At 45.5% G+C, this 17559-nt stretch overlaps 2 protein-coding genes across 6 annotated transcripts in view; one reads left to right on the top strand and one right to left on the bottom strand.

The window, feature by feature from the left end:
- Rrp5 (Ribosomal RNA Processing 5) overlaps window positions 1–6958 on the top strand; it is an 88706-nt gene extending 81748 nt beyond the window's left edge. For both annotated transcript variants that reach the window (XM_077645785.1, XM_077645786.1), the window contains exons 32-33: window positions 6143–6308; window positions 6614–6958. In XM_077645785.1, coding sequence (XP_077501911.1) covers window positions 6143–6308; window positions 6614–6782 — 335 coding nt within the window. In that variant the 3' untranslated portion in view covers window positions 6783–6958. The remainder of the gene's footprint in view (window positions 1–6142; window positions 6309–6613) is intronic.
- On the bottom strand, window positions 6795–17534 carry alpha-Cat (catenin alpha). 4 transcript variants are annotated; one of them, XM_077645790.1, is made up of 18 exons: window positions 17396–17532; window positions 13465–13590; window positions 13202–13391; window positions 12980–13146; window positions 12799–12918; window positions 12647–12736; window positions 12414–12587; window positions 11650–12331; window positions 10164–10364; window positions 9953–10104; window positions 9620–9689; window positions 9485–9546; window positions 9138–9425; window positions 8945–9079; window positions 8787–8879; window positions 8698–8721; window positions 8493–8625; window positions 6795–8216 (listed from the first exon to the last, which is right to left on the bottom strand). In XM_077645790.1, exons 2-18 carry the CDS (start codon window positions 13567–13569, stop codon window positions 8212–8214), a joined length of 2691 nt encoding a protein of 896 aa, XP_077501916.1. In that variant the 5' UTR covers window positions 13570–13590; window positions 17396–17532; the 3' UTR covers window positions 6795–8211. The 4 variants fall into 4 exon arrangements, with proteins under 4 accessions (XP_077501916.1, XP_077501915.1, XP_077501913.1 ...); XM_077645789.1 differs by having other exon boundaries at window positions 17271–17528; XM_077645787.1 differs by lacking the exon at window positions 6795–8216 and having other exon boundaries at window positions 8350–8625; window positions 17396–17534.
- Window positions 17535–17559: the final 25 nt, after the last annotated feature.

The following is a 17559-nucleotide window of genomic DNA, read 5'->3' as shown; positions in this document are numbered from 1 at the left end:
TCATGTGAAAGCTCTCACAATATGGAATGTGACATCAACTGTACCCATCGCAAGCTATAGCCAGCATGGACTGCACGAAGGTTAACATGTTTGGCGTGCTCTTGCTTTATTGTACAGTTCATTTCAGTTGACTTCCTTGTGTCCACGCTTCAAGATTCTCTTCCTTCATCTCGTGGTTTTATACTTTGAGTGACTACTTGCCTGACTCAATCAGAATAAATTGGAAATCCCCATCCTCCATAGCGACGGCGAACCAAAAAAGCAACTTTTCGCAGAGATGGTCCTGATAGCACCATCTCGCGCCCACCAGAGGAACAAGCGGGCGCAGATGCCTGAACTGCGCACTGCCAAGCCAGTTTGTCTACAAAACTGCTCAGGCTAGGCTTGACATCATGCCTGCCAGCTCGTAGGCAGGCGCGCACTGAGTGCAGCCTGGCGGCTGCTCACAAAACATCCAAAATACAGCCATCAGCTCAAAAATAACTGGAGTGATGACTGTATATTTGGGTAATCATACCTTACGAATGAAAATCTTGCGCTTTCTCAGTATTTCCAGATTTTTATTCAGTATTCCTTTAAATATTCTGAGTCCTCTACGGCAGTATTTCTCCAGGCCCTTATATCCAAAGCGCTGGAAGATGTGGCTGCTGGCTGGTTAGGGTGACATTACCGGGTGGTTAACCCATATATTCTGCCGTGTTGGGAGTGCTTGGTGCACGTGTTCAGGCTCCCTTGGAGGAATAATGTTGAAGACAACAGGAAGATAATTTTTGAGCGCAGCTCTTAGGCACCTGTTTCTGGCTTGCGAGTCATTGTCATCAGAGCAACCAGCAGAGCTACTATAGCAAAGAGAACAGCATGGCGAAGGCAGAAAGTAGGGCGGTAACAAAGGGAGGGCAAGAATGAAAAGGCAGAGTTGGAGGTAGGGGTGGAAGAGTGGAAGGTGAAGAAAGGAGGTGGAAGGTACAGCAGGGGCAGGTGGGAGAAATCACACTCAGTTTGTGCCGGCTGTTGCGTAATGGCCTCATAAATGCTTTTACAGATAGCCATCATGCTTAGAATGCGCAGAAGTGACTGCAATGGATGTGGTAGCAAGTAAATACCCCAGCAACCCTTCTGTTGCAGGCTGCACACATTAGAGGGTTTATGAGAAATGACGAACTACACTGCCTTGCCCATGTGAGGTGATTCCTTGCGCAGTGATTGCAAGCCCCTTTATTGCTGCAGTGGTGCATGGCTGATTATGTTCAAATCAGCAAAATATTACCACAGAACTGCCAGTCCATGAATCAGCAGCCGACCGGCCAACCAGCACATAGACAGACGTCTGTGGGGGCCGTTTGTGGAGTGCACGCCGTTTACCTTGGGAACGGGTACATGCTACTCCGAGTGTGTGGGCCGCACGCCTCGTGATCCGCTCCAAGCGAAGACACTTCTTTTGTGGCTTCAGCGTTCCTCCTTGAAGCAATGAGACCAGCATGTTGCAATGTGTTCTCGCAGGGAGCAGCGAATGAGGGTGTCGCAACCGGGCAAGGGTTGCACCGTGCCGCTCTACACCACTGAGGGGTGTTCGTTCAATGTGATAGTTTTCCAAGTTTTCTGCCTCAACATATCACAAAATGAGCTGCATTCAAATTTCGCATTAGGGAGTACCTGAATCATCGGTCAGGTTTTTTTTGGCTGGACCACAGTGGTTGCGAATCCACCATGGAATGCAGACTGCATTCTGTGAGCTTTTCTTCTTCTGGAAACAAAAGCTTCATTTAAACAGTGACGAATATTCAGCAGCAGCTGCTGCAGTAGCACAGTGGTTATGGTGCTCTGCTCCTGACCCGAAAGATGCCGATTCAATCCCGGCCCCGGCGTATTTTGATAGAGGCAAAATGCTAGAGACCCGTGTACTGTGCGATGCCAGTGCACATTAAAGAACCCCAGGTGGTCGAAATTTGCGGAGCCCTTCACTACAGCGTCCCTCATAGCCAGAGTTGCTTTGGGACATTAAACCCCATAAAACCAACTATTCAGCTGCAGAAAATCTGTGTGCTTATCCTATGTCAAATCAAAAATGAGCCAGATCATGCCGATATACAAATTAAAATGAGCCAAATCCACTCGTGAGAGCCTTCTTTGTCAGCTTCAGCCTCATAGGTCAGACTGTTTGGAGCATGGTTTCATTTATTCCTTCCCCAGCATTACTTTCTCATCGACTGCGAAGGATGTGAAGAGGTCAGTGGAAGATACTAACCCAGAAGGTGACATTAACGACGATATCATTAGCCCGATGAAGAAAAAAGTGCCTCTGCTAAAGTGAACGTTAAAGTGTTTAGTTGGGCTAGTTGGTAATGGCTTTTTCAATTCATTATTACAAGCACAATAGCAGAGGCAGACAGGAATCAGCAATACTAGCAGTTATCCCATTGTTTTACGTCCTGTATGCATCTACCTTTTTTTTTTACCACTCATGAATGTAGAATGCTACGGTGAAGCAAACTACGTATATTCTAGATCTCATACATTCTAGCTAGTCTACTTTTCCGCTGCTGAAGTAGGAACACATGAAAAAAAGGCTGTCACATGAGTGTGTGACAAAAGCCTGTTATATTCGCATTTACAGTCAAACCTCGTTATAGCGGTGCAGGTAAAAAAATTGTAAAATAGTTTGATAAAGCCAAAATTAGTAATACAAAATTTTGCCAATAACTTGCACTGGAGAAGTGCAATTTAGTGCGTGAAAGGATGGCGGCTGGAAAGGACCTTTTCAAAAGCTTGAGCGCCGTTTCAATGCTGCTCGCGACAATTCCGGAGGCCGCCAAGAACTGAGCACCATACGTCAGACGGCTTCCCCGCACAGCACGCCAAGGCGGCAGGTCAAACGGCAGCTTCGGTGACTTTCCCGCATTATAGTAATGTCGTATGAAAAACTGGACGGCAGACCGATCTCGTGGGGTCGACCACGCGTGGCCCGGCCGGGTCTGGCCGGCGACAGCATCCACACGACGGACCAAAAGAGCAGACGACGAGGCGGGCCAAGCCTCTTTGATCAGCCTGCAGGAACGCTTGTCTCACGCTTCGACATTCGGTGGCGAAAACAAGCAGAATCCGCGACCGCGGCAGAGATTCTGCCTAAATACCCAGCGAAAAGCTCGATCGGTACGGGACAGATTTCTGCCGTGGTGAGGAGGAGGTAGCATTCCCACGGCGGCGAATATGCCGGCGCGCTTCCAAACAGGACCGCTCGCTTCGGACTGGATTCATCGTTGTTGCTGCCTTTTTTTTTTGTTGCATTCACTAGCAATAAATGGCGCACCCATTTCTCGCTTGGTCTCACCTCGCCTATAAGATGACGTATGAGTGAAATGTTTGCTTTATTTTTTATTTAGAGTTGCGATTGTGCCTCTTCTAGGCTTAAGTGTAGCGTACGTTTGTTGACAGGAATAGTTACCCATCCTAACAACTAGATGGCGCCACAAGGCTGAGCATATCCTTCCGTCTGTGTTTGCATACGCTGAACTAAAAGTGGGAAATGTGACAAATGCTGCAACGTGCCGAAAAATACCTGCGTTTAGCGTACATGAAAGAGCATACGCTTGTGGCATGTAGACAGCGTAAATTGTTCTTTTCTAACCATATCTATGTACGTTGCGACTAATTTCGCTCGCGCTCGGCGCCGAATGCCCAATTATGAACGAACCATAAAGCTGTACTAAGGCTAACAAGTAAAACGTTGCGTCGTCCGACCACATTGACATGTTAACAGTGGAAGCAAAACTACTTTCGCTGGCGTCCCCTCGACTGCCGGGAGCACTGAGTTGGGAAAGAGCAGTGTGGTGCAGTTGCCAGACTTGATGTGTGCGAGTAGGCTAAAACGTCCGTGGTCCGCCGCCAGAAAAAATGCTCTCGCATTTCTCGCCCGATCCGGCCAGCAGACCATGCGCGGACCTCGTAGACCGGAAGCGAAACCCCACGTGACCGCTAGTCCGGGGGCCAGAACAGGTCTGTGGTCCGTCGTCTGGATACACCTTAAAGCGCAAACCTTGGCGTGAACGTTTGCCGCATCACCACCAGTCATTTGTGTAGTGAGGCACAGCCTGCCGTCTGCCATCCAAGTGGGCACAGCTTTGTGCTTGGCAGTTCAGCATGTCCGTTTTATGGTCAACTACGTTCAACACAGCTGTCAATTCTTAATACCCGTGTTTGTTATATCGAGGTTTGACTGTACAGCAGTGCCTCTGAATGTTACAATTGGTTTTGTGTTGGATTCACACCATAGTCATTTTTAAGCTTTATTTTTTTGCAAACAGAGCTTGAAAACAACTCTGGAAAAAAAGGTTTCAGAACTAAACTGAGCAAATCCAGTTTCAGATTGAAAAGAGTCAAATCCAAAGTTATATGCCGATACTGACTAAATTAATTGCATAATTTTTCATTACAACGTGGTGCGAGTTGCTCCGACATGTAAAGCATTTATCAGCTTGGATAGCACTACAGTTTGTGCGGATAACAAACTTTTGCGTTTTTCTTGGTTTGGCTTATTTTTGAAGAAAAAAAATCATATATAGTAGAACTCCTTTATAGTAACATCATGCAAACCAGCAAAAATCTGATATTTCAGCTTCTTACTGTATGAGCTATTGGTGATGGTGTGGCTCTGAGAAAGCTGTCCAATATTAAATTATTTGGCTACTTGCTTAACACAGCGTTGGTGTAGAAAATAATCAGAAATACCTTCCGTTCGGCTGTTATCGTCCCTTTGTCATTATTTTCACTTATCAGGTTAGTTTTCGATTTTGTTGAGTCCTGTGGAAGTACTGCAATTTACACAAATACAATGCAGCTATGAATATAATGAGAGTTTGATTCCGTGTGAAAACCAAATTGTTTCGTGAACATGGCTTCGTCTTCCACGGCCCAATGTCATTTTGACACATCAGAAAGATTTGTTCTTGCATGTGCTATTGTTAAGGCAACACAAGTTTGGCTACCCATTTGTAGCACAGTTCTTTTATAGCAGAGCCAGCTATTGGCTTACTTTGCTGTTTCCCTTTTGAAAGCGCTGTATTAAGTGCCACAGAGTTTTGGAAGTGCAAAATGGCACAAATACACTGAACAAGTGAAAAGACACGTACACATGTGTTGAGTGGAATCCATAGTCTTTATTGATCATGAAGGCTAGACCTGCACTGAGGTTGTGCCAATCGCTTTTTGTACAGACATGTGGAAGGCTCACAAATGCAGGTGGCACAATATTAGTGAGCACTAGTTGTAGGAACTCCTGAAGGCAGTTAAGTGTGTTTACCTCTCATTGATGAAATGCCTGCTTTATCCCATATTGCAGCATCTGGGTTGCATAAGGTTTCTTAAACAACTCCTTTGCAGTGTACTTGTCTGCTTTTTTTTTCTTTTTGCTGCCATCATTAACTTTTGAAAACCGTACCAGTCCTTAAGCATGGCAATACGTAGGCTCGCCACTTCTTTTTCAAAAATAATTGAAGTTGTCTGTGTGGTAGTGAAAACAAGTGATCCACATTGAGACCTGGTTTCTTCCATTCCAGTGTGCATAAATAAATTGGCTAATAAATGTTGCGACATTTTCCGAACGACATTCAGTACTAAAGGGACCCTGAAATGATTTTGATGGTCATGTTCTTGTGCTGCAGATCTATAGAGGTGGTGTTCGTAAGTATTAGTCAATTAATTTCTAAAAATCTCCGCTCGCAGTAGCTCCTAGCAATTACCCATCCCCTACCCATACCACGCCAGTGGGCAGACCCGGCGAGCCTTCACAATGGGCATGCCCATGTGGTGTTGGCGGGATGGGGCTAGATGAGGCGTGGAGGGGTGCAGTTCTGACCAGTTTACATTTTTTTCTGGCGCTTCAGCCTGTAGGAGTTCAGGGGGAGTGTCATTTTTACTCGCTGATATTTTCGGTGCTAATAAAGTTAGCTTAAAAAATTTTACGGTGCCATGACAAGTGATAGAATACCGATCGCTTGTGTGCTTTTCCTAGCGTCAGTGTATAACATTTCATGGTCCCTTTAAATAATTTGGTTCTGTCCTGCATAAATGTGCTCATTAGCATTTGTTTTGCTTTTAGTGCAGCAGATTCTGATATAAACATTTTGTTTGCCATGCTTTTGTATAGATGTAGGAATCATATCCAAATTTGCACAAATGGAATTCAAGCATGGTGAAGCTGAAAGGGGGAGAAGCATGTTTATCAGTATTCTGGACAACTACCCCAAGCGTACAGACCTGTGGCTGGTCTATGTGGACATGCTCATAAAACACTGTGACCTCGATAATGCACGGTGAGTAACTGCCAGAAGGCAGCTTTAACATTTGCAATATTTGGGATACAACTCAAGAGCAAAGCGGCAAATGCCCATCAGAGGAGGCCCTCCAGCCAGTGGCAGCCACTGCCAGTCTCAACGTCTCGATTAAAAATGTGGTCATAAAGGGATTAACTGCAACGCGAAAATCTGTCGACACCATTGACTGGAGGGCCATTTTGCTGCTGCATTCTTTCATTTTATCAGACTCTAATGTGCTGCTGCCATTCTGATTACAAACTAAAGTGCAATTCCTTAATCTAATGTATTATTTTTACCCACAGGAGAGCCTTTGAGAAGGCCACATCACTGAACCTGAACCCAAAGAAAATGAAGTCTCTGTTTAAAAAATGGCTGGACTTTGAGAAGCAGTACGGTGATGCAGCATCATGTAAAGAAGTGAAGCAACGTGCCGTGCAGTACGTTGAGCAACGTACAAGTGTTTCCCAGTGAAATTGTATGATATAATCAAGGTGCGGACATTTTTATTCATCAAGATAGGTTTACAGAAAATTGTGTTTTTATTAGTGTACAAAGGTCTATTGGGGTTTAATGTCCCAAAGTGTGGCTTTCCACAGCATGATACATGTCTTTGTAAATAAAACTTATGGAACCCTTGGTGCAGCACACCAGACCAGTTTTCACGGCATTTTCTTTATGCATAACTGAAGTGATTCAGAAGACAACGAATATTGACAGAGCCAGAAAAAACTGCACTAGTGTGCACACCGAAGAGTACCACCAGACACTCTCATAGGCACAATGGAAGGAGTTTAAAAAAGGGGGGGTGCACATGGCAGTCTGTGTAAAGAGTAACCATAAACAGAACACACAAGGTTCCTGTGGTCCACATATACAGGGTGTTTCACCGAAGATGTTCCACAGTTAAGAACAGGCTCTTTTCAACGTAGCGAGTCAGAATGCAGTTAAAAATGCCAATTGGTATGGAGTAAATACATTCTAGGCTATTACTCCTGGTCTCTTTTTAAGGTTTGCAACCCACCATAAATAATATCCATATCAGTTTTTAAAATTTCGAGAATGCACTTGCCCTTGGCACTGCAGCCAAATTTTGTCCATATCGCGTCAAAATAAATGAGCTTTTGAAAAGCTTGCAGGCGAAGCAGCCCCTTCAGTGCACATAACTGATATGGATATTGCCTGCATACTTTTCCAGACAAAAAAAAATGTTGCCCTGCCTGCACATACAGTGGGCTACACGAGTAAGTAAATGAGCATTAGTTAACCCACTAGTTGGCACGTATTGATGCACTATAGTGCCAACAATGTTAATCCTATTTTTAGAAATTTCAAAACATCCTGGGTGAAACACCCAGTATGTGTAATGTCTTAAATATATAATATACTACAAACAAAACACTGCAACAAAGAGATAGTCCATAAACGGCTCTCCTATTTGGAACTGTAAGTAGTGAATTTATCAGGGTTGAAGGAAGTGCAAAGATGAAAGTACAAACTGAAGGTGAGGTGGTCAATTGCGCTCTTCAAATGTATAATTTATTCATATTTCATTTGGCTCTAATAATACAATGAAGAGATTTCTTTTAAGTTGCAACAGCATCACAGAGGGGGAAAATGAAGGCAAAACGCCACTGAGCATACTCGTGCTGTTATACAGAGACAGAAATAGCCAAAACCGTAGTGATTACAGAGTGGTTAGTGATGCTAGCAGGACTTTCCACGTGTACAGGAAGGTATACGGTGCGATTGCTACGAGACTGGATGCAGTAGTGGGCCCACCACGTTTCCACACAGAGATGAAGCTGTTTCTAAACCACTAACGAAGTGCTAGGAGAAAGTAGAGCACGTCCTTCGCTCGAACGGGCAAGAAAGCAGTGACAGCCACAGCAGTAGTAGTGACTCATGCTGCAAATAGAAACCCTAGCTTGGTTATGAACAGGCACTTTGACAAGAAAAGCAAGCACACACACACACACAGATGACACACAATCGAGCAGAGAAGGGCAGGTGGGATGCATGCCACATTGCATACACATGGTGAAGGCAGGAGGCGATATTGTTTATTGGGGAGGTGACCACGTTTTGTGGCTCTTCACAACCTAGCACCGGATGGGGCTACGAGGAAAGGCCGTGCAGGAGGGCATGCCACTCAGACTGATTCGGCCAGGCTCTGAAACTCACTGAGCGCTTTGATGGGCGCGATGTTCTTTTTCTGTGAACCCTTGCGCACTTTAGCTCGAACTTCTTCAGGCTTTTCACGACGAACCAGTGGCTTCTTTTCAGGTGCCTTCATCTTCCACACAACTATTGGCGACTGAAAGGAACACTGTCATCACTTTTTGCTCCCTAACCTATGAATGCTATATCCAAAATAGCCCATACTTACACTCACAACTCCACTTCTTGGATACTGTGGAAAAAAAAAAAAAAACTCAGTACACAGCACAATGTTGCACACAAAATAGGAGTACTTGCCTTTGTAGAGGCGACATAGGATGCCTTTACTGTTAGCACCACAGCATTCATAAGGTTTTTAGCAGCTTGAATTAAGGAAGTGGCACTGTCAAGCTGTAAAGCAATGATGAGCACTTTAATGACAGTACTGCTGGTCAAGCAACATCTCAGCCTCTCACCCCAGACACAATCAGGTTCCCAGAGATGTTCTGCACATCGGCTTTCACTTTACTTGTGATGTTGAGCTGGTGGCAATAAAGAGCTATACGCTGGAGGTAAGCAATGAGATCCTTTTTGGTGCTAGATTCTGGACACTGTGAAGAGAAAAACACGTCAGTGTTTCTGCAAGAGCCAGGGCAACTATGTCATTACCTGGTCTGCGATGGTTCGTGCCAATTTGTCTAATTTTGTACCATATTCAGATATCTTTTTTGCAGCATTGATGACGTCCATGGTTGTCTTCAAAGGTCCTTTGCCCCTGGTGAAATCTGTCATTTCCATCATAATCATACACATCTGCTTGGCCAGCACAATGATGTCATTGCCAGTGTCATCCCACTTGGCCACTTCGCGGTCAAACTTGTTCTTCTCTGTGCGGAATGTCTCCACCTGAGCAGCAATCTTCTGTTTCTCTTCTTCCGACACCAGGCGATACGCGTCCTGCATGTGAGCACAACATGAAGCATCTGCCACTTTGCAGGGCTACATTAGGCACTTACCCGCGTGTTGTTGATGCCACTGATGTCGGGGTACTCGTCATAGTCTGCAGTGTGGGCACTGGCTACAAGAGAAGGAGCACTTATGTAGCTAATGTGTCATCCTACTAGCATTTCGGCAAAGCGACAGAAGCTTACATTTGCTGCGTGTTTCGTAAGTGTTGTCCTCGTACTCAATCTCCGTTTCAGAGTCCAGCTCTTCTGCACTCTAAAAATAAAAAAAAAACACCCAGCAAAGCAACCGTAAACCATCAGCCAACACCAAGAAGCAAGCCAGTGGAAGCTCATACAGGCACAGTTCAATAAGCAAACCTAAACACACACTTGTCCTCACAGGTTCTACTCTTCTGAGAATAAAGAAAGGCCCAGGTTCCACAGTTGCCTAAACCATCCATTCCATCTTGAGTCAACATCACAATAAAGGATTTCAAGATGGTAAATAGGTGACATATTGTTTGAAAAATAACTTACCCTGTTCATCAGGACAGCACGGCGAATTTCACGCACACCATCATAAACTAGGCGGGAAGCATCTATAAATTCATTTTCATCTATCTCCTTCTGGGGGCTGGCACTAAGCGCTTCTACTGCCATTTCGACCTTCTGGGCAAAGTTGGGCATAACTGCAAAGAGTGGGAGGACAGCTTTAGTAAATGAACGCGAGTGTAGACAACATTCCTACCTTGGTCTCTGAGGACTGCCACAGCCTCGAGCACTCTTTCTGTATAAATTCCTGGCTCATAGTTGTCCATCTCGGAGGTCACAACATTACACACACGAGCTGAACGCCCTCGTATGGCACCTGCAGTACGGTCCAGTGCATCTGCATCATTCTCTTGTAGAGCAAGCACACACTTGTTGACGTCTTCAAGGATGTGATTTTCTGCAACAGAAAGTTTATTTGTCAGCAATGTTGTCAACAATATAATAGTCCAAAGGATGTTGGCTATGCCTTTATTTGCAGAAGAGAGAAGTGAATCTGAAGTCTATGTCCAAAGACTGGCATTCAAACTTCATCTATGTCAATGGTACTGCCAAGCCTGAAAGACTACCCTTGCAAGCACCATATTGTTGCAAGCACAGATATCTGATTTGTGTGCCTTCTTAAATGGTAGCACACGCTATATTTTCTTTCCTCATAGGTTCTCCTGGCTTCAAACACCATTATAAGAAAGCAATGTACCATGATATTCGCACGTTGACACTAAAGTGAGTGACTGCACACTGTTTCCATAGCCAAGCCTGCAGAATTCTGAAGAGAATATCTAGGATACTGTTTACCAATGTAACACTCATGATACCACAATGAATGCTAGGGGACCAAATAACATGTCTCGTGCACCTGTTCATGTCGGAAAGATAAGCTTGAGAAGTGCAAAACACATGCAACAATGAAGACTGGGGCAGAACTGGCATGAAGTCAGTTTCTAGTGTGCATTTTCACTAATGTATGTCAAGCAGCTCCAGAGGCTGGCTGGATGGATGGATGGATACGGCTGAACCCTTTAAATCGGGCGGGGGCTCAAGCCACCTAGCCATGACTTATGAAATTTTACTCTTCTCTTGATTTTAGCCACCAGTCAGATAACCTTCGCTTGGTTACTTCTACCCACTTGAAATCTACTTTCCCTTCACTGTCCTTAAACCCCAATGCCTTGGATAAATCAGCCTTGCTGGTTTCCACTGTAGGGTGAAGCCCTTTACAGAAAAGTATCAAGTGTTCAGCCGTTTCCTCCTCCTCTCTGCACGCAACACACAACGTGTCTATCTCAAGGTACCTGACTCTATGCGTCTTAGTCCGCAAAACTGCTGCCCTGGCCTCAAACAACAAAGAGCTTCCCCTACAATTATCATATTTTCTTTGGCAATTTCCTGCTTAAAAATCCTGTATGTTCCCAGTGCTGATTTGGTCAGCATCCCTGTTTTCCACAAAGCTCTCTCTCTGGCTAGCAACAGTGGGAAGCACCACCACTAGGCCATAGCTGAACCATGTGCATTCTTGAAGAAACATATTTTTCTGTCTTTTAGCTTGAAAGCTGAATGCCCGGACTGCTTCATGCCAAAGTTAAACTACCAATATTGTTTATAACAGTTACAAGAAGATGGCCACTAAGAGACAAATGCTCCTAGGGTCCCATGCAAGATATATTGTGCAAGCTCAGCCTCACCCGACACAGCCAGGAAGTCGTCGATTGTAGTGATATCATCGACAGCCTCTGTAAGAAGACGCACCTGCGTCTCCCAGGCATCCCGAAAGGCATCCATGTTCTCCTGGGCCACTTTGGAGCGTGGCCGTGCTGCCAGGATACGGGCTGCATTCACAACCTGGGGGCACAGGCCCTCAATGTGTGCAGCCGCACAACGCACCATCTTGACGCCATCCTCGTGGCTGGACATGGAGCAGGCCAGGCTGGCCACTTCAACCAGCTTGTGGGCGTGCTCGGCAAACACACGCGCATACTCCTCGACCTGCCGCTCATCCCCAGCACGTGCCGCCTCCACCAGCACCAAGAGAGGCACTTGCGTCTCTAGGAACGAGTCAGACACATGGTCCACGACCGCCTTGCGCAGCTGCCGCCGCAGGTCCCGTGTCTTGCGCCCCATCTGCTCCACTGCCTTGTCCAGGGAATCCTCCTTGCGGCCTGCACTTGCCATGTACTCAGCCAGCAGGTCTTGCAAGGCTTGTCGAACTGCATTGCATTCAGCCACAATACGCTCCCGGCGCTCATCACGAGTGCACGATGAATCAGCCATGAGGGCGGCCCCACTGATGATGCTCTCCAGTCTCTCCTCCAAAGCCGGCCTGGTGCGCAGTTCGTTGTATGTCAGTGGATCCAGAACAACACGCTCCTAATAAAGAAGGCAAAGGAAGGGAGCCAACCTTATTAACCGTATTCCCAACATACCTGCAAGGCTAGGACACAGGCCTTACATCGAAATCATCCAGTGCAGCTGCTAATTCCCCAGGGCCCTCGTAGGATGGCACGAGGGCACCAGCACGGCCTTGTGCAACGTCACCAATTGTGTTGACTGCCTCGCACACTTGCCGAAACACAAAATCTCTGTTTTCCTTAGCAGCTGAAAGCTCAGGATGACGAATATAGACCTGTGGGCAATAAGCGAGTTCTGTGAGGCAACAAACCAAAAGGCCACTGTTTGTAGTACCTTGGAAGCTGTAAGAAGCATCATGCTATTTTTCTTCAGCACTGCCCTCGCAGCAGCAAGGTCGTCTCGCAACCTTGAGTCCTTCAGCTCCTACAACAAAGAAGGGTGGAGTTGTGCTCCTCCAGCATACACTGGTAGCAGCCAGATCTCACCGCCTGTCTGCGTGCAGCCTGTTGTATTAGCTCAACAGTGTTGACCCCAAAGTTTCGGAAAAACTCCATCAATTCGGACTGGCTGGATGCATTCTTCACCTTGTCCAAGTCATCCTCGACCTGGGATAACACGTCGTTTCCACAAAAGAACTTCGCAAGGCACACATCCAGCAGCGCTCACCACACGCAGCGACTTCAGCAGCCGATGCACATCCACCATGTCAGCAAGAATCAGTAGTCGAGTGACAGCAGAAAGAAGGTTCCGTGCTGAACGCACCATGTTACCCCGCTTGACTGATGAGCAAGGGTCCTCCGCAAACTCACGCGAGGCCTTGCTCATGGCCTCTCCTGCAAGACGTCAGCAAACATGCCAGTCCCTTCCCAGATGCACAACCTTACTTACCTGTTTTCCGCACTTCGTCCACAGCTGCCATCATTTCCTGATGAATGTCAGGATTTTCTGTTGCAATCTCTTCCCCCTTTTTGATGAAGTTTTCTGTGGCCCGCTCGACAGCAGCAACCAGGACATGGGCCCGCTTGGAGCGGCCTTTCTTCTTTTTTGATGGTCCTTTTGTGTTGACCAGTGTTGTTACCTAGCCAAACAACATGCACAGGTTTCACTATAACAGCCTCCTACTACCACAAGCGTAGAGGCATTCTCCTTGCCTGTATGACGAGAGGCTCCAGTGTCTTCTCCACAGAAAGTGTTTTAATCTCTAGATTCTTGGGATCCCACTTGAGTGCAACTGGCGGTGGCTCCATAGTGGACATGTCTCGCACCACTCGGTGTCCCTACGGGTCAGAGTAATAGCACGGGGCCACTTTTGGACACTCCTTCCATTCCTACAGCACTTTTGTCAGCTTCACTGAACCTGAAGTGCTCATAAGTTGTCCACATTATGCTGCCAGTATTACAATGCATGTCATGTCATGTCATTCAACAAGACTGTCCTGGTGTGGTCAGTTTAACAATATGCACCAAGTGCAAAAAAAGTCGCTTCTTGTATCACTGTAATGGCTGGGGTGGTGTTCCTGCTTGCAGTGTCAATGCTTGCATCACAGCTTATCACTTAACACTTGCCTGGAATGTCCCCTCTCTGTATGAACAAAATTGAGTTAATTCTTCTTTGGTCTCTCCTGTTCCCCCCCCCCCCCCCCCCCCCCCCCCCCCCTTCCTTTTTTTGTCAGCTTCGTAGAATGTGGGTGATCAGCACCTCTGGTTCAACCAGATTTCGCATATAACACAGTTTGGATTGTGAGTTAAGAAGATTTAGACGTCCTTTCTCAAAGCTCAATGCTGCACCATTTAACGAATATCCAAAATTCAAGTTAAAAGCTCAATGTGATATAGTTTCAGCACAGCAAAATCAGAGAATATGAGACCAACAACAAGTGTCTACTTGGGCTAGATTGGGTTACAGCGTGATGCAATAGCTTCTTCATTTGCCCAGGGCTGCAACTTTATCATGCGATGGAACTGAATGATGTTACATTCAGATAAGTTTTCAGTACACCTTCCCAGCAGCTCATCACTTTCTAATATAGTCTCCACCAGAAGTGATTCACTTCCGCTATCAGTGCACTACTCTCGGTATGCCATCATAAAAGGATGAGAGCTGCTGCCTTGCCCTACCCACCTCACAGCCCGGACTTGGTGACACTGGTGACGGATACATACTACACGTCTGATGAACATCAATTATTTATGACACGTCCCAAGTCGGGAACATTTACCCATTTGAACAACTTGCGCTTTTCAACATATCCCCATGGCAACCAGACTGCGTCCTCACTAAGCCTAGCAGCCATTAAAAATCGAGAAGGAATCTTAAATCTTTCAGCACATTACTTCTGGAGCTTTGTGGTGTAGACAAACTGCTTCATGCATCATTCATTTTAGGTGCAAGTAGGACACTGCAGCAGCGACAACTGATTGGTGGCAAAGCAAGTGGCCTCCACTCTTAAGGGGGCCGTCATGCTGCCCAAAGCTATTGGCTTATTTCTTGGGACCAATGCGAAACCAAAAGCACCCTTTTTTGTGCATTAGCGGCCTGCCATTTCTTTGGGTCCCCTATTCCAAACCTTCCTACTGACACAGCACAACAAAGGCCACTCATTTTAAATTCAAGGGCATTGCACTCAGTGTTACACTCAGCCAACAAGAAAAGTTTTAACAATGGACTACTCTTTGTCGTGGAAGAATTCTGTGTGGCGGGTCTGAATGTGGGCAGAGCTCCACTACTGATGTAAGTTGTACCCAACTATAGTTAGGGATCAAATTAGACCTTGAAACTTTGCAGACAGGCACTTTAGAGTATATTGAACCTGAATATGCCATTTCTGAAAAATAAAATTTTTCATTACCTTTTACCATTTTAAGCCCTGCATCCTTTTTAACCCTTTAACCACCAACCCCAAGCTGTACTCATCTTGGGATATTTTACTAATATCGCCAATGACAAGTCACACTCCTCCGGCCCGATGTTGCACTCCTCCCACCGCCAAAGACTAGTTATGGTCGACAATTGCGTTGGTGGCAATTTTTAACACTAGACGGCAGTAGTAGTTCATGAATTTTCCTGGCTTGGGAACAGTCCTGCACCCACCCGATACAAAGGGAACAGCCACATATCATCATCACCACCACCAACATGTTTCGTGCCTTTAGCCCGTGTTTTAAACCTGACAACAGTCATTTTCACCAAAAATTGCAAAAAAAAAATAGGAGATTTTGGTACATTTTTTGGGAATTAATTTCGCAGTTAGTGTTAATATGGAAACTCGCTGTCCAGTGAGAAAATCTGGGAAGCTCATTGGGACCCATGTATTTGTCATATTAATATGGATGGCGATGAGAACAAAATATATAATGCCCCAACCAGATGTTTGAGTTCCTGCATTTTGAATGTAGGACACCAGAGGAATGCAGTAAAAAGTGCAAATGACTAGTGCTTTACTGTGCAAAGCTTTGCACTATGCTGAGTATTTTACAATACAAAGCTGCCCAGTCAACGTGCCTTACAATTTTCTGTATAGCATGAATGGCTGTGAAAAATATCTCGGCAGCTGTCAACCAAACGAGAGCTGATATGTATAGTAGCAGTTTGTGGGATGTGAACAGCCATAGCAGGAGTTAGGTCATTTAGCCATAGGACGCCATCAAGCCTATCATAGACCACTGGGGGCGTCAAGCTACACATTATTTCAAGCATAAGCAACCAGGATAATGGGGCAGTAGGTCCCAGAATGAGGTCTAATTTCAATTTCACTTGACACCACTATGCACAGAGGCAGACAATAATCACGCGGTGTTTATGTAAACAATTTTTTTTTAGATCTGTTATTACGAACAACTCTGTTTATGGACAGCTTTGCTCATGAACGAAAGTGCCCATATTAACAAGGCACGACTGTGCTGGTATCAAACACACCAGTGCTCTTGCAATAAATGCTGAGTGGTAAGAAAAAAGCTGCGATCCTCAGGTCGGAGCTTTCTTTTTATCACATTATTATATACCCGAAGCTGGGTTTACAGCTATGGCGCCACACAAAAACGCAGATTTCACAGAACAGTCACACATCGCATCAAAATTTTGCTAATTTTGACTTGCACGGTTCTGCAGTCACAAGCAGCAGAACTCTGATGACATCATCCACATTAACTCCTTTTATGGAGCGTGGTGTTACGCTGTATAACGGTATAACCACACTAAGCGAAACTTTCAAACAGCAAGCAAATACTCTGCTTTTACGTTAATACGCAAGCCGCGATCCAAGTAATAAACTGGCATAACACTCTATTGAATCTATCGGCCTATCTAGGTAAGCTAGTTTTGTGCTATTTTAAAGGCAACAGACTATTGGCTATAGCTTTACCCAGGTCGCACTACCGAGATCCAGAGCCAATATCACGACGTTCTACAACCATACTACACGAGGATGTGAACCACAGTCGCTACGCAAGTGAAGCATTTAGTTCCAAAGCAACTTTCGCACTTCTCGAAGGAAAGCTTCCTTTTAGGAGCACCACAAGAAATACTTTTTAATGGCAGGATACAATATGGTTACCGCTGCCATCTCTACCTGGGCGTTCATAACACTCGCATAAAAAAATCGCGCAAAGAAGTGCCTATTTTAAACGTACGCTGGCGCAATGGGGATGTTCCGGAAACACAGAGATAACGGAGGAGCACTTGCAAGGGCAAAAAAAAGACAAACGACTATAGGGCGTTAGCCAGAAACACGTCGTGGCCAGAAAAGTAGTTGTGTATACTACTTTTTGCCAGAGCTCTGCCTGCGCCCTACATTTGTGATGCATGGCGGTTATGCTTTATCAGTACAAGGCATTTTGCAACAAATGAATAAAGACGAGTTTCAGCTTTCCTGATCATGAATCTACCGACATTGCTCAGACGCTAAAAAGCACAGCTACATACAAGTTTCACCAGAAATAAGTACAGCAATAGGCTTACCCGTAGATTAGGCTGCAACTGAGAGCTACCGGTCGTAATAAAATCTTGTTTGCGAACGAAGTATTACTATACCCTTCCTATCGCTTTTCTTTCAAAAGACCAAATGAAAATGCAAACATGAGTACCTAGCTGTATGAGAAGCAAAAGGAGATACAAAACGAGCTTCGTACACTTCTACTCAAAAGACATAACAAACGCCCGGAAGTGGGAACAGAAGGAACGTCCGCCCGCGTCTACCGGCCGCGTCCGCTTGTTCGCACTCGCTGCTTGCCGCACTTACCGCACTTAC

Source organism: Amblyomma americanum, chromosome 1 (assembly GCF_052857255.1).
Source record: "Amblyomma americanum isolate KBUSLIRL-KWMA chromosome 1, ASM5285725v1, whole genome shotgun sequence".
Lineage (NCBI taxonomy): Eukaryota > Metazoa > Arthropoda > Arachnida > Ixodida > Ixodidae > Amblyomma > Amblyomma americanum.
Note: the sequence above shows the minus strand (reverse complement) of the source record. Positions and strands in the feature narration are given on the sequence as shown.

Bases quoted from the DNA above. Each gene is read 5' to 3' on its own strand.
- alpha-Cat (XM_077645787.1), bottom strand. From the start codon at position 13,569: ATGTCCACTATGGAGCCACCGCCAGTTGCACTCAAGTGGGATCCCAAG. The intron at 13,392-13,464 runs GCAAGGAGAATG...TTGTTTGGCTAG, and splicing joins TGGAGCCTCTCGTCATACAG to GTAACAACACTGGTCAACAC. The intron at 8,722-8,786 runs GCAAGTACTCCT...TTTTTTCCACAG, and splicing joins CCTATGTCGCCTCTACAAAG to TATCCAAGAAGTGGAGTTGT.